At 23.4% G+C, this 14,600-nt stretch overlaps 9 protein-coding genes across 9 annotated transcripts, besides 1 other annotated feature; 3 read left to right on the top strand and 6 right to left on the bottom strand.

Moving 5' to 3' along the window:
- Nucleotides 1–2,899: 2,899 nt before the first annotated feature.
- Nucleotides 2,900–3,998: a repeat region.
- A 2,462-nt stretch (nt 3,999–6,460) lies between these two features.
- Nucleotides 6,461–6,991, top strand: EHI_059340 (uncharacterized protein; the record flags this gene model as incomplete). The annotated part of the gene is made up of 1 exon (XM_001914078.1): nt 6,461–6,991. The coding sequence occupies one exon, from the start codon at nt 6,461–6,463 to the stop codon at nt 6,989–6,991; it is 531 nt and encodes a 176-aa protein (XP_001914113.1).
- Nucleotides 6,992–7,128: 137 nt separating this feature from the next.
- Nucleotides 7,129–8,727, top strand: EHI_059330 (uncharacterized protein; the record flags this gene model as incomplete). Its single annotated transcript, XM_001914077.1, has 1 exon — nt 7,129–8,727. One exon carries the CDS (start codon nt 7,129–7,131, stop codon nt 8,725–8,727), a length of 1,599 nt encoding a protein of 532 aa, XP_001914112.1.
- An 8-nt stretch (nt 8,728–8,735) lies between these two features.
- Nucleotides 8,736–9,404, bottom strand: EHI_059320 (uncharacterized protein; the record flags this gene model as incomplete). Its single annotated transcript, XM_001914076.1, has 1 exon — nt 8,736–9,404. The coding sequence occupies one exon, from the start codon at nt 9,402–9,404 to the stop codon at nt 8,736–8,738; it is 669 nt and encodes a 222-aa protein (XP_001914111.1).
- A 39-nt stretch (nt 9,405–9,443) lies between these two features.
- EHI_059310 (deoxyuridine 5'-triphosphate nucleotidohydrolase domain containing protein) lies at nt 9,444–10,523 on the bottom strand (the record flags this gene model as incomplete). The annotated part of the gene is made up of 1 exon (XM_001914075.1): nt 9,444–10,523. The coding sequence occupies one exon, from the start codon at nt 10,521–10,523 to the stop codon at nt 9,444–9,446; it is 1,080 nt and encodes a 359-aa protein (XP_001914110.1).
- A 143-nt stretch (nt 10,524–10,666) lies between these two features.
- On the bottom strand, nt 10,667–11,554 carry EHI_059300 (uncharacterized protein; the record flags this gene model as incomplete). Its single annotated transcript, XM_001914074.1, has 1 exon — nt 10,667–11,554. One exon carries the CDS (start codon nt 11,552–11,554, stop codon nt 10,667–10,669), a length of 888 nt encoding a protein of 295 aa, XP_001914109.1.
- Nucleotides 11,555–11,950, bottom strand: EHI_059290 (uncharacterized protein; the record flags this gene model as incomplete). The annotated part of the gene is made up of 1 exon (XM_001914073.1): nt 11,555–11,950. The coding sequence occupies one exon, from the start codon at nt 11,948–11,950 to the stop codon at nt 11,555–11,557; it is 396 nt and encodes a 131-aa protein (XP_001914108.1).
- Nucleotides 11,951–11,991: 41 nt separating this feature from the next.
- On the top strand, nt 11,992–13,071 carry EHI_059280 (uncharacterized protein; the record flags this gene model as incomplete). Its single annotated transcript, XM_001914072.1, has 1 exon — nt 11,992–13,071. One exon carries the CDS (start codon nt 11,992–11,994, stop codon nt 13,069–13,071), a length of 1,080 nt encoding a protein of 359 aa, XP_001914107.1.
- A 12-nt stretch (nt 13,072–13,083) lies between these two features.
- EHI_059270 (uncharacterized protein) lies at nt 13,084–13,824 on the bottom strand (the record flags this gene model as incomplete). The annotated part of the gene is made up of 1 exon (XM_642893.2): nt 13,084–13,824. The coding sequence occupies one exon, from the start codon at nt 13,822–13,824 to the stop codon at nt 13,084–13,086; it is 741 nt and encodes a 246-aa protein (XP_647985.2).
- Nucleotides 13,825–13,868: 44 nt separating this feature from the next.
- Nucleotides 13,869–14,210, bottom strand: EHI_059260 (uncharacterized protein; the record flags this gene model as incomplete). The annotated part of the gene is made up of 1 exon (XM_643665.2): nt 13,869–14,210. One exon carries the CDS (start codon nt 14,208–14,210, stop codon nt 13,869–13,871), a length of 342 nt encoding a protein of 113 aa, XP_648757.1.
- Nucleotides 14,211–14,600: the final 390 nt, after the last annotated feature.

The following is a 14,600-nucleotide window of genomic DNA, read 5'->3' as shown; positions in this document are numbered from 1 at the left end:
TAAGTCATTATTTTCTTCTTTATATTTTTATTTGAAATTTATTCTATTATGTCATTTTCAATATTCTTATTCATATCATTGTTATTTCTATTTGTTATTTGTTGTTTCTATTTATTATTTCTTATTCTATCTATTATTGAAATAAAATTATTTTATTCTCTATTGTTATTATATTCTTCTTGCATTCTTCTTGTTTATATTATCTGTTGTATTTTCACATTTGTTATTTCATTACTATTATTTATTGTTTATTTTGTTATTTCTTTTGTTTTTTACTTTCATTTGTTTGTGTTTCATACATCATTATTATCATTTATTATATTTCTATTATCTATTTTTTCATTATTTGTAGTTTAAATAACAAATAAAATGAAATGTAGTAATAAATTGACATTGAATGAAATGATAAGAAAATAATTAAATAAAATAATGAAGCATATTAATACAAAAAGAAATGAATATAAACAATATAATTAATGAACTAAATAATATATTTGCATGATTTAACAAATCAATAATTACATCAAATAATAAATGAAATGATGTATTTTTGTAATTATAAAATAAAATGAAGTTATAATAATAAATTATAATGTAAATAAGAAAATATGAATTAATGTTGAATTAATAAATGAATTAATACACGAATATTCAAATATTGAGAATAACTAAAATAAAATTAAAATAAATCTAATGAAGAAATAAAGAATAAAACAAGAAATTAAAATGAATTTTAACAACACAAATGAAAATGATAAAAACAATAGAAGAATAAAAATAAAGAAATGTTCAATGAAATGAAACAATAAATAATCAATAAAAGTGAATGTTTCATAAAAGACAATATATATTTATATCGATGATGAAACAAATAAAGAAGAATAAATGATATGAAAAATTGATAATTATAAATGATAAAATGATAATTCTTGAATTTATGAATAAAGAAGAAATGGATAAAAACTATTTAAAATAAATAAATTGGAAATATTAGTTATTATTATTGATAATAAATAAAATAAATATTTAGAATGATAAAAGAACAGTGAAAAAGAATAACGTTCTGAATAATGGTAAAAGACATAATTATTATGAAATATTTAATAAAATATTGCAATTAATTGATGTGAATATAAAATAGAAATATAAATTAAACAACACAATCAATAGAATGAATGAAATAACATCAAATAAATAAAATGATGTAGAAAAATCAATATTATTTTATATTTAATTTATGATTTTTATTTTCAAATAATAGTTGTATTTCATTGTTTTTTTAAATAGAGTATGTTTAATAAATAATTAAATTTCAAAGAGTTAGTTAATTTAAATAATTTATCAGAAATAATATTTCTAATGAAAGAAATGTTTTGATTATTTTATTCTTTTTAAAAGTAGTGTTTGTTATTGCATAATTATTATCTATGAAACATCTAATTAAAATATTAGAGTTGAATGAAAATCATTAATTTAATTCATTTATATTTTATTATTCAACTGTTTTATTTGATGAAACATTTCATTAAACAATAAAATAAAAGAATACTGATTATAATGAAAATGTAATATAAACAAAACCAGAAATGATAGTGTCGATGATTAAAATCAAATTTCATTAATTATTCATATACATTGAATTATTACATTTATTTTTGTATTGATAATCTATTTTATTCATATTAATTATTAAAAATTTTGTTAAAAAATTTATGTAGTATTATGAATAATAAACAGTTAGATAAATGAAAAATACTTGTATTCTTTGTGTAATAATAAGAAATTTGATGATGTAAAATAACAAAATACATTAATACAACATCAAGACAGTACAAAAGATTATTATAAATCCAATAATATCATTGTTATGACAATGTAATGAAAAATTGATGTGATAATAATGATATTAAAGTAAAAGATTTTGAATGAGAAATTAATTAAAGAAATAAAAATAACAAATTATTACCAAAGGAGATAAACTTACATAAAGAACATTATTTAACGATTATTATACAATAAATAGTGTGTAATTACTTATAAATACTTGTTATTCAAATTATAATTGATGGGGATTAATCAATTAGCTTAATCAAATAAATGTCATTAAAAGTATATTTTATTCATTTCATTATTTAATATTCTGACAAGTCAAATGAAACATTGTTCATTTACTATAATTCATTTACATACAAAACAAACAAATATTAATGGAATTATAACAACAAAAATAAACAGAATAAAAATAAGAGAATTATGAACATTCATTGCAATTCAAATGAAAACAAATAACATACACTACATTTTATTTTTATTTTGAAGAAGTGAAAGAAATAATTCACAAATGATAAGAAAAAGAGTTGATAAGAGAAACCAAACAAATGAAATTAACATAAGATGTTTTTCTTATCAACTAAAACATGACAGTGATAATTAAATAAATAATATCAAAACAAGGAAGTCAAATATAAAAGTACAACACATTAGTTAAGAAGTAAAGAAAAACAAAGAGAATAGAAGAACTAAATGTTGTAATGGAGATACAAAGAAGAGAAATAAAAGCAGAAAAATATAAAAAAATAAATAAAACAAATAATTTAAAATAAAAAACGAAAAACAAAAAGAAAAAATAGTAAAAAATAATAATAAAAATACTATTAAAAAAAGGGTTAAAAAAAAAAGAATATTTAAAGAAAAAAGAAAGAAAGAAAAATAACTTTAATATAACGTAATGTCCAAAATTCAACATTTCAGAAATGAAGAATAATTTAACATTACAAGACAAGAAATACTAAGCACGAATAATATAGATAGAAATATTATTTGACAAAAGTATTTAATAATAAATAGAAAAGATATTTAAATAAAATAATATTCAAATCAGATTTATTTCAATATGAAATAAAATTTAATTAATTAAGTATTAATAGAAATAGCTTCTATTGTTAATGGCTCAGGGGAGACTAATCAAATCTGTGAGTTTTCTTCAAGCAGCTCTACGGAGTATGTTTGGTTGTGATTGAAGCAGTATTCAATGACATCCTTCATGTTTTGTATTACAATGGTTTTTAATTTCTTTCTCGATGTCAATGTCAATTTTTAATTCTTTAATTAATCTATTGCTTTCTTTATTTATTAATCCAATTATTGAAATTATTACTGGAATTATTTTGACATCTTTTAATTTTTCTATTTTCATTAGAATATTCTTTAATTCATTATACATATTTCTTTTCTTCAAATAGGCTCAATTAATATTGTGATCAGTCACAATAGTCATATCAAATATTAGACCAGTTTTATTCTTTTTATCTATTACATATATCTGATATTTTGTGATATTGTCATTCACTTTTATGCATTATTTGTATATTCCATATCATTTTGATGTCTTTATATTTGAACACTGTTTCATATGGGGGTTTTTTATATTGTTTATTTCATGTATATTTTCTTATTAATCAATATTATTATGCCAATATTGTCATGTTTTTCTATTTGTGAATTATTATAACAAATACAAGATAGTAAGATGTGTTCTACTGTAGCTATCTTGTCTTTACAAAGTGTTTAGTATTTTAATCTTTCATTTTTCATTATTTTTGCTTTCTTATACACACAAAATATTGCACCATCTTGCATTTTAGTTAATTGAAGGAATGTGTTTTTTTTAATATTGATGGATTTCCATGCTTTCACTGTAGTAGTTTTATCTACTCATTTTGACTCATTCCATCTTCTAAAATATCACTTGTTTGATGACACTTCCATTTTTTGATGTATTTGTCAATAATTTCTTTATTTCTATTACTACTTCTTTTTCTTTTTTCTTTTCTATCCCTTCATTTATTATTTCTTCTATTTTTGTTTCATTTATTTTTATGAATTAATGTTTTTTAATTCTATTCCACATTCCTTTCTTACTGTACCATCTATCTAATATGTTATTTCCAATTTCATTTTCTCTGGTACAGTAGTACATTACTGTTCTAATTAATTCATGACAAAACAAATAAATAATAAAATACAACAATCAATAATAAAAATGAAGATAAACAAATAGTGTTTTTTTTTATTTTCTATTACTCTTTATTCATGTGAGAATAATCATTTCTTTATACTTTAGTATTGTTTATTCTTCTTTTATTATTTAGTTTTGAATTAATGAGAATGTTGGTTTTCTATTCTTTATTCTTTTATTTAAATTGAATTGATTTCTTTTTAACTTTCATTATTTTAATTATTCTCATTGAATTATCATTTCTTTATTTCTTATTTTATGAATGAATATTTCATTATCATTATATTATTATTTATATTTTCATTTATTATTGATATCATCATTTATTTCTTTTTCTTTTCTCATTATTCTTTCATATTATTTTATTTCATTCTTTCTATTATTATTTATTATATTTCTTATTAAATTACTTCATCATATTCAATTATTATTTGATTTTTCATTATTTGATTTTGTATTAATGTTTGTGTGTTGTTTCTGATATTCATTCATTTCTCATTAATTTTCATTTAATAAAATAGAAGAATAAAAATAATGAAAGAAGATAAATAAAATAAGAATAAAATAAGATAAAAACAATGATATTGTTATTATATTATTATGTTATTTTAGTTTTGATTTTATATTTATTATTTTATTTTTATCTTTTATAATCATCATTCATTTCTTCTTTTTGTCATTTCCTATTTTCTAATCATCACTCATTTCTTCTATTTATTTCCATTTCATTCTATTTTCTTTATTCTTTTTGTTATTTTATTTAGTTCTTCTTTTATCATTTGTCATTTCTTGTTTATTCATGTTTGTTGTATATTTTATTATTATTATTCTTTATTTTATGTTGTGTTATTCTTATTTATATTTCTTATTATGTTTTGATTATTATTGTTTAAATAGAAAATAAGAATGAATAAAGAATAAGAAATAATAACGTGGATATGTTGATGTATTTTATCATTTCTTTCTTTCTTATTTCATTCTTATTTCTATTATTCTTATTCATTTTATTCATAATGAATTAATTCAATGAAATAATACAAATAAATTGTTTATTCATTTTATCTTATTTCTCTTTCATTCTTATTTATTTTATTATTAATTAAAAAAAACACCCTCATTAAGTGTGAATATTTCAAATGAAATAAAAGAAATCAACATTGAATTATGTCTATTTTTATTTTAACATTTCATTCATTAGAAGATGAATGAAATGGCTGTTCATATTCTTCATTGATTTATTTTTATTCTTTTTTATTTCATTTTCAATTAATCAAGATTGAATCATTTCATTTCAATTACTATGATTCGTTTTGGTGTGAAACGATATGGATATTGTTTTCCACAAAGTGCATTTTCAATTCCTTTATATTTAAATGAATTTTGATAACACCATGATTTTGTTTTATCATTTTCTTTATAAACACAAATATCACCTCTATATCCATATCCAAATTCAAATAAACAATCATCTGATTGATTATATAAATAAAATGCACGTTGTTGTTGTTCGATATTAAATTTCTTCATTCCTTCAATTCTTCCATTTGATTCTGATGAAAATAAAAATGATTTTGAATCTTTTATATAACTTTCATCTTTATCAATTTTAGAATTAACATATCCTCCAAATTGATTTCCTTTTGAATCTTCAATAATAATTATTATATGTTCTTTATTCTTTATTTAAATACTGATGTATTTTTATTCCAATTATCTTTATCTGAATCAAATAGTATATTGTTTATTCTTTTTTCTGTCAATTCTTCTATTTGTTTGATTATTTCTTTTATTTTGTCATTTGATTTGTTATTTGGTGTTGATTGTGTTATTCCCATTTTTGTTATTTTTAAGTTTTTCTTTTTATTATTTTGTTATTTTATTACATCTCATATTTATTATTAAGTTCTTATTTTTCTTTTTAATTTATTCATTTCATTCTTTCTATTCATTCATTTATATTCATTTATTTGTTATTTATCATTTCTTTTTATTTCTTAATGTCACTTCTATCTTGTTATTTCTTTGTTTCTTGTTATTTATTTGTTTATTCTGTTTTATTAGAATATATTACCAATCCACATGTCGCGTGTCGCACTTGTTGCTGATCCTGTTGCTAATGCTGCTACCCAAGCCAGAAGATATTTTATTACTATAAATAACCCAAATAGTAATGAAATATATTCGCTTAAGGCTTTGGATTATAAATATATCATTATTGCCCAAGAAATTGCTCCAACTACCGGTACTCCTCATATCCACTGCTTAGTGTTGTTTAATGCAGCCAAACGTTGATCTACCATTAAAAGAATTTTCCCGAGAGCTAATATTCAAATTGTTCGAGGCACTTTTCAGCAAGCCCGGGAATATGTAATTAAAGAAGGAAACATTATTTATGAGGATGGCACTGCTCCTCATACCGGTATTGGTGACACCTTCAAACAGATGGTCCAAGAAGCTAAAAATGGAACTATTGATAGAGCGTGCTTGATGTATTGTAGATATGAACGATTTTTCCAAAGATTTATTCCAAAGACTGATTTTGTTTATGACGGTGAACTATCTTCAAAAAATGCCTGGATATATGGTCCATCTGCCACGGGAAAGTCTCGTCTTGTCAGAGAGTATGCAAAGTCTAGAGGTTATAGAATTTATGAGAAACTTTCCAACAAATGGTGGGATAATTATGATGGAGAGGAGATAGTCCTTATTGAAGACTTGGACCCTCAAGTCTGTAAACTCCTCGTCCATCATATTAAGCTTTGGGCTGACAGATACCCTTTTAGAGCTGAAATAAAAGGGGGTTCTGTCAGATTAGAGCCAAGGTTTCAATTTATTGTAACCTCTAATTATTCCTTGGCTGAGTGCTTTGAAGGACCTGATGGTGCTGCTATTGCCAGAAGGTTTGATGAGTGGGAGATGATGTCTGAAGAAGATTCTCTCTCCTTCACTTGGAAGAGTGTGACTCTTGACTAGTTTAATTAACTAATTCTTTTTCTATTTCTTTTAGTTTCTATTTTTATTTTATGAATAATTCATTTATTTTTCATTTAAAACTCATAGAGTGTGATGATTCACCACGTATTTAAACCTCATTTTCTAATAATTCTCATATGGCTCGTTTAAAGAAGAGAACAACAAGAAGAAAGACTTCTAAAAGACCTACTGTTCGTCGTGGTAGGCGTGTATATAAACGACGTGTATATAGAAAAAGAAGAAGATATTATAGACGACGCCGGTTGTTATCACAACCAAATACTGTTAAATTGAAGAGTAAGCTTGTTTGCTCAATAGTAGAGTTTATTACTATTCCTGTAAGAGATAGTTTACCACAAATATTGACTATGGCTGCTTATCCTTCTAATAATGGAATTGCTGTACCTGTTCAAGAAGCTGAATTAGATTTTAGAATGATTGGACAGAAATTTATGACTGTGCAGTCTGTAGATACTGCTAATAGTATTTTAAGAACAGAGCAAATAGCATTATCACCACCTACTTTTGTAGCATGGAATCCATATTTAGATCATAATGTAATGGGAAATCTATGGGATTCTTATTGTGATATGTATGATTATTGGAAGTTTAGTGGAGTAAAGGTTAAATGGATACCAAAGGTTAAAACGAGTGTTGCTTTACCTTATATGCCTAAAAGTGTTGCTACTAATTCAAGTCAAGTTGCTGGAACGGGTCCAAGTACTATTAGTCTTGTTATAGATCCTGTACAACGTTTAAATGCATTTGATTATGATAAAGATGCTACTGGATTACCATATTATCCACAAGTAACATTTAATATGCATGTGTTATTTGAAAAAGATAATTATTATTCAATGGAATTACCAACTGATCCAGAAAGTGTTGTAGAAAGTAATGTTTGTAAAGATACTAGATATAAATTAAAGAATTTTGATTATGGACCTAATAAGCCTAAGACTTATAAAGTGTATGATATGACAAAGCCATTCAAATTCTATGTTAAGCCTTATTTAGAAGATAAGGTAGATGAGATAACTAATAATCAAGATTCAACACAGACTGGAATAACAATTACAGATAAATTAGACCAACAGATATCTAAAAGGAAGTTAATGAGATATATTAAAATGAATGGAACCAAGAAGACTTATCCAGTCTCAAATCCTACTAATAAACAAAAGTATTCTTATTCTATACAAGATGTTGCATATTTTGATCCTATTCTATTTGGATATTTCTTTACAGCTAATGGAATAGAAGTATCAGATAAATTAACAATTGCTAAAGCTAGTCCACCACAAGGTAATTCCACATTATGGAACGGATATTCATTATACACCACTCCTATAATAAGTGGAATTGGACGATTTGAATTAACCTTTTATACCAAATTTAAACAAATTAAGAACAAATATTTGATTTCTTTTTATCTAGAGATAAAATTGTTTTTAAGATACTTCTTATCTCCATTATTATTTTTCAATCTTATTAAAAACGATCCATATCAGTACTATTGTTTGTTATATAAAATATTAAATACAGAAGCCGTGATAGTATTACCATTTAAACAACTTCATCCCTATTTGAAAAATCCATGGACAGAAGATATAAATGATAGATGTCCAATTATGCTTGTATGTCAAGATTGTTTCTGGAGATGTACTGTTCAAGGAGGATGTGAATATATTTGTAATAACAAATATTTTGTTAAAGAAAAAACAGGAACAGATTAAAATTAAAATTAATTCAATTCTTTATAATATTTTAGATAATTAGCAGAATATGTTTCAAGATATAAATTATTCATATCATACCGTATCTCTGGTTTTAATGGATGAGTGCTCATTCTTTTAGTTATTATTTTATCATTAACACCAAGAAAAATTAGATAAATTGATGAACGTGATAAACGAGAGTTTCTTGTTACCCATTTAGAAAATAGTTCTGATGCTAATGCTTTTGGTGTTAATAATTCATTTGTTCTCATTATTCCTTCTATTTTTTCTTCTTCTTCTTCATATTTTATTATATATTTAGTAATTATTTTATTTGCTTGTTCTTTTAATATTTTGATTTCTTGAGTATTTAATAAATCATCTGTTTCTTCTGGATCCCAGAATGTATCAATTAATTCAATTGGTTGTCTTTCAATAAGGAGTATTCTTTTATTTTGTTTCTTTTCTATTTGTTCTTCATAATCATTTAAATATTCTTTAAGTATTTCAATGAGATGTTTCTTTTTATTTGAATTTTCTTTACTTGTTGTTTGTAGTACTTTATTTATTTCATCCCATCGGACATGTTCTTCTATTATTCCTACTTCATCTGGATTAAAGTATTTTGCTAATGCTTTTATTATTGTTGTTTTACCTGTCCCAATTCCTCCACTAATGATTATTTTATTTTCCATACTGTATTTTTAAATGAAATTAAAAAGATCAAAAATTATTCATTTACCTGTTGATCCAAATCCTTTCTCTCCTCTTATTGTTTCACTTATTTCTTTCACTTCTTCAATTTTACATTGTTTTATTTTTTCAATAATAAGTTGTGCAACTCTATCTCCTTTCTTGCATCTATATATAGTATTTGAATGATTAAATACTATTACTTTTATTTCTCCTCTATAATCTTCATCAATAACTCCTCCTCCAATATCAATTCCATATTTAATTGCTAATGATGAACGTGGTGCAACTCTACCATAACAGAAATGTGGAATTTGTACAGCAATTCCTGTAGAAATTAAACATCTATCATGTGGATAAATAATATTATCATCAATGCTATATAAATCAAAACCTACTGATTGTTCTGTTCCTCTTGTAGGAATAATTGCATCTTTATGTAATTTTTTAATAAATAATGTTTCTTCATTATTTTCTTTAGAAGTAAAATGTTCATTTAAATAATGTTTATAAAGAGTATTAATTTGATTAACATAATAAAAATTCATTTCTGAAATAACTCCTCTATTTCTTTTTATAATTCTTTTCTTTTGATTTTCTTCATTAGCATATAAAAATACATGAAATGTTTCATTTTCTATATTTTCTCTTTTTACCCATTCTGTAAAGATATTTCTTGCTATAACATTTGGAGTTGCATAATCAGTTGAAATACAATATGTATTAAATTTGTTATATTCTAATTGATATTCTTTTTCTATTAAATATATTTTATTCGTAATTTCTTCTCTTTCTTTTTCTGTCATTATTTTATCTATTTCACAAAATACTTCAATTGCTTCACGAGGATGTCGTTCAATAATTATTACTTTTTTATTTTTATTATTTTTTAATTGTTCTTCATAACATTGAAGAATAAATTTTTGTAATGTGTAATTTCTTTCTATTCCATTCCCTACATCTGATATTAACATTTTTCCAATTCTAGGTGAATAATCAATATATTCTTCTATTATTCCTACATTCTCTTTATTAAAATATTCAATTAATGCTTGTATTGTTGTTGTTTTTCCAACTCCTATACTTCCACTTATAATAATTGCTCTGTTATTCTTGTTCATCAAATATGAATGAAAGTAATCAGATGTAATGAGTTTAAATAGTATATAAATTGAGGATTTATTCTATATATATTGTCAAAATTTATAATAAATTCATAAAAGATTCATAAAATGAAGAATAACTCAGTTAAAATTAAATTAAATTAATTCATTTCTTTCTTTATTTCTTCATCATTCCAAACATCAAATGGTGTTTTTGAATCAATATAATAAATAAAACTTTGATTTGGTGATGATTGAACTATATCTACTGCATTTTTATATGTAAGTGTTCCATCAGTATAATTTAATATATACACTCCAACAGTACTAACATACTCTCTAGTAGTGAATATCATATATCCATTACTATAATATTTATCACGATCAGATAATTTATCAATAGTAGATGAATTTCCTGAATCAATTCTGTTAGTTCTAAAGTGAATTTTTGTTTTCTTTGTTGAATCCGTATCAGTATTTATCATAAACATAAATTGAAAGATATACATTTTATGATCAGTACTTGTATTTTTAAAAGTTTTTGATGAATCAGTTCCCCATGACATTAATGTTGATAAAGGAAATGTATATGTATGATTGTTGGCATCTTTAATTCCAATTGTGTTAATTATATCTGCTTGTTTAATTGTTGTATTTCTTGATATTTCTGTGTTAATATAAGATGTTAATGATGTCATTTGTAATAATGCTTCTTCATTAGAATAAAATGGTGAATATAATGAAGTATTAACAAGAGATGATAAAGATATTAATTGATTTGTTAAATTATTAATTTCATTCATATTTGTTGTATTTAATGTTGATAATTGCGATACATCATCTCGAATATCATTAATATATGTATTTGTTTCTTTCATTTTCTCTTTCATTTCATCTATTTCTTCATTTGTTGTTATATTCTTAACATTAATTGTTGTTATTCCATCTGTTGTTTTAATTGTATCAAGATAAAATGTGTTGTTGTTGTTGAAATAACGTGTTGTTAAAATATTATTTTTATTTAAATATTTTGAACCAATTGCTTCCATTTAATAATGTAAATTAAGTTCTAAGATAAAATATTCATCCCAAAGTCCAACTGGGAAAATACTCTTTCCTTTATAATCTTTAAACCATATTTCTATTCTTGTTATATTTTTATTAATATTGAAATGTTTTGGTGTCATATTTCCATATGTTGAAAAACATATCATTTGATCATTTTCTGGTGAATCATAATTAAATGACGCATGACAACTAACTCCAATATCTAATTGTCCATTCAAATTAAAATATACAAAATTCATTACTTCTATTGTTTTAGGATAATTTTCTGATGTAATAAATTCCCATGGTAAATTTATTATCCATTTATATGTTTTAAAATCTGCGATTGCATTTTCTCTTGTTATAGTGAAATATCGTTGACAATATAAATGTGTCATATTGATCTAATTATTTATAGATGAATACCAAACCAATTAGGATGTCTACTAGTGAATCAAACACAATCCGTCGAAAACCAGCACGACCAATACGTCCAAGTCAATCAATGGTAAGTGATACTGATTCTAGTGAATCTATAGTAATGGATGATTCATACGATTCATATGATTATCCTCATTCACAACAATTATCTTTTCATTCAGACAATACAAATATAAATCTTTCTTCACATTCAAAAATAAGAAATTATATTAAACTATTTATGAAATCTTCATCAAATTTATCTAGTGCTCCTAGATTTTTAAATTTAGTTTATGTAACTATTCCAAATTCAGTAACTGATTATAAACATGGTAATATGTATGAAGCAATTAAACAAGAAGTAAAGAAATATATTGATGATAATGAAACAAGAATAAATGCTTTATTAACCGCACTTACAAATTTTAAAGTTATTAAGGCTTCAATTGAACCATCAATTAATAATATAAATAACGCAATCATATCAAAATTAACTCAATTTAATTCTTCTCAATTATTCAATGGAAATGGATTATTTTATTTAATTGATAATGATTCATCATTAAATACTATTGATCTTTTAGTATCAAATATTATTATTACACTTCAAAGAAGAATTATTATTCAGACAGGAAAATCATCATCAGAGAAAAATCAATTTAATGTTGCTGATTTTTATGGGTCAGTTGGAAAAACAGTTAAAAAAGAATATACTGTTGGATTAAAAGATTCAATTAATGATCTTAATGCACTTGGAAGAACAAAAAGAGGGAAGACAACAAAACAATCATCTCATAATGAACCAAATGCTTTCAATCTTCATTCTTTTATTTTAGTTTATACTTCATTATCTTCATTAAATGATTATTCTTTCTTTGGTGGAAAAATCAATGCTATAGCAATTGTTCATTTAATTAATGGAAAAGTTATTCCTAATTGTTTAGGAAATATATGGGTATGTGTTAGAGATTGGTCAGAAGAAGATGGAAGATGTGGGAAATTTAATGTTGGAAAACAAAATGTTACATGGTGTGGTGGAAAATATCATCCAGATCCTCTTCATGATGATACTTCAAAATATTTAAAAATCACACTTTAATTTTTAATTCAATTATTTTTTAATAACATTAACATCTCCTGTTAAATTATCTATTTTTAATACTTGTTTCTTATCCATTCCTAAATAAAGATAATATGCTACTGTTCCACTTGAATTTGCTGCTGTTTGTCGAAAAATATAACTAAAATTCTCTTTAGAATATCCTTTAAAAATAATAATTGTTGCTACTTGTGTTTTAAATGATGCATTTAAACTTTTCCATATATGCATATTCACAATAATTGTTGTTTTCAAATGTCTTAATCTTGTAATAATTTCTCCCCATGTTTTATCCGCTTTCATCATTTCAAATGTTGCATCTTCTAATATAATTAATAAATGTTTCTCTCGTGCTTGTTTATAATATTGCACTAATGCTGGCATAAATTTCTCATAATTCATTCCATATATTGGTGTTTTAATTAAATCTTTTAATTGTTTAAATGTTTCATCTTCTCCTGCATTTTGTGCTACATAAATAATAGCCCCATATAAATGTTCTATATGATTCATTTTTATTAATTCTTTCATTATAAATGTTGTTTTTCCTGTTCCTTGTTTCCCTAATACTATATTCAAACTATTATAATAAAAGAAGATTTGATGATGTACTTTTTGTATTTTATTCCCTTCTTTAATTTCTGATAATTTATCTTCTATCATTTCTTCTATTCTATCTATTCCAATCTCATCTTCTTCTTCTTCTTCTTCTATACTATTTATATCTTGTGGATTTGTTTCAAAATATTCCATTCTAAAAATAATTAGTTCAAAAAGTATTTAAATTAGATTTATTTCTATTCCCATTGAATAGCATAAAGAAGATTAACTCTTTCTTTTAAAACTCCATTTCTAATCTCTTCATTCATTCGATTCTCATTAATCAATAACATTCGTTTTCTTTCTAACTCTTTTCTTAATCTCTCATTTTCTTCAAGTATGTCTATCATTAATTCAATTGCATTATCATTCATTTGTCTTTTAATAAAATGTGTAATCTTTTCTTTATTATTCATTTTATTCTTCTTTGGTTTGATTTCTTCATTTATTGGTTCTGGTGTTGTTGGACATGGTGGAAGCTCTGGTGCTCCTGTAAAGGAACACATTTGTGTGCTGTTGTTATCACTAGCAATTGACATCGTTTGTTTATCATTAAGTTATTTAAGTTGTATTTATATCATCATTTCATTCTTCATTTATGTTTCATTTCCTATTTTTCATTCATTTTTCATTCATAACTCATTCATATTTCTATATTTTATTACTTTATTTCTATATTTCTTCATTCCTCAATTATTCTTTACGTCATACTTATGATTTCTTCATTCCTCAATTATTCTTTACGTCATATTTATGATTTATTCATTCATCGAGGGTAATAAATAAATTAAAAACTCAATTTATTTGACTATTTATTCATTATGAATCTCATTATTTTCATTCATTCATGTCTTCCGTAAGAGAATTATTAATGGCGGCTGCTTGTATTGATCTTGATCCTGCAAATCTTCAAGTCGCCTCTTCTCTTT

This window comes from Entamoeba histolytica, genomic scaffold (genome assembly GCF_000208925.1).
Source record: "Entamoeba histolytica HM-1:IMSS scf_1104750517151 genomic scaffold, whole genome shotgun sequence".
In the NCBI taxonomy this organism is placed as follows: Eukaryota; Evosea; order Mastigamoebida; family Endamoebidae; genus Entamoeba; species Entamoeba histolytica.
This window is presented reverse-complemented; position numbering and strand designations above follow the sequence as displayed.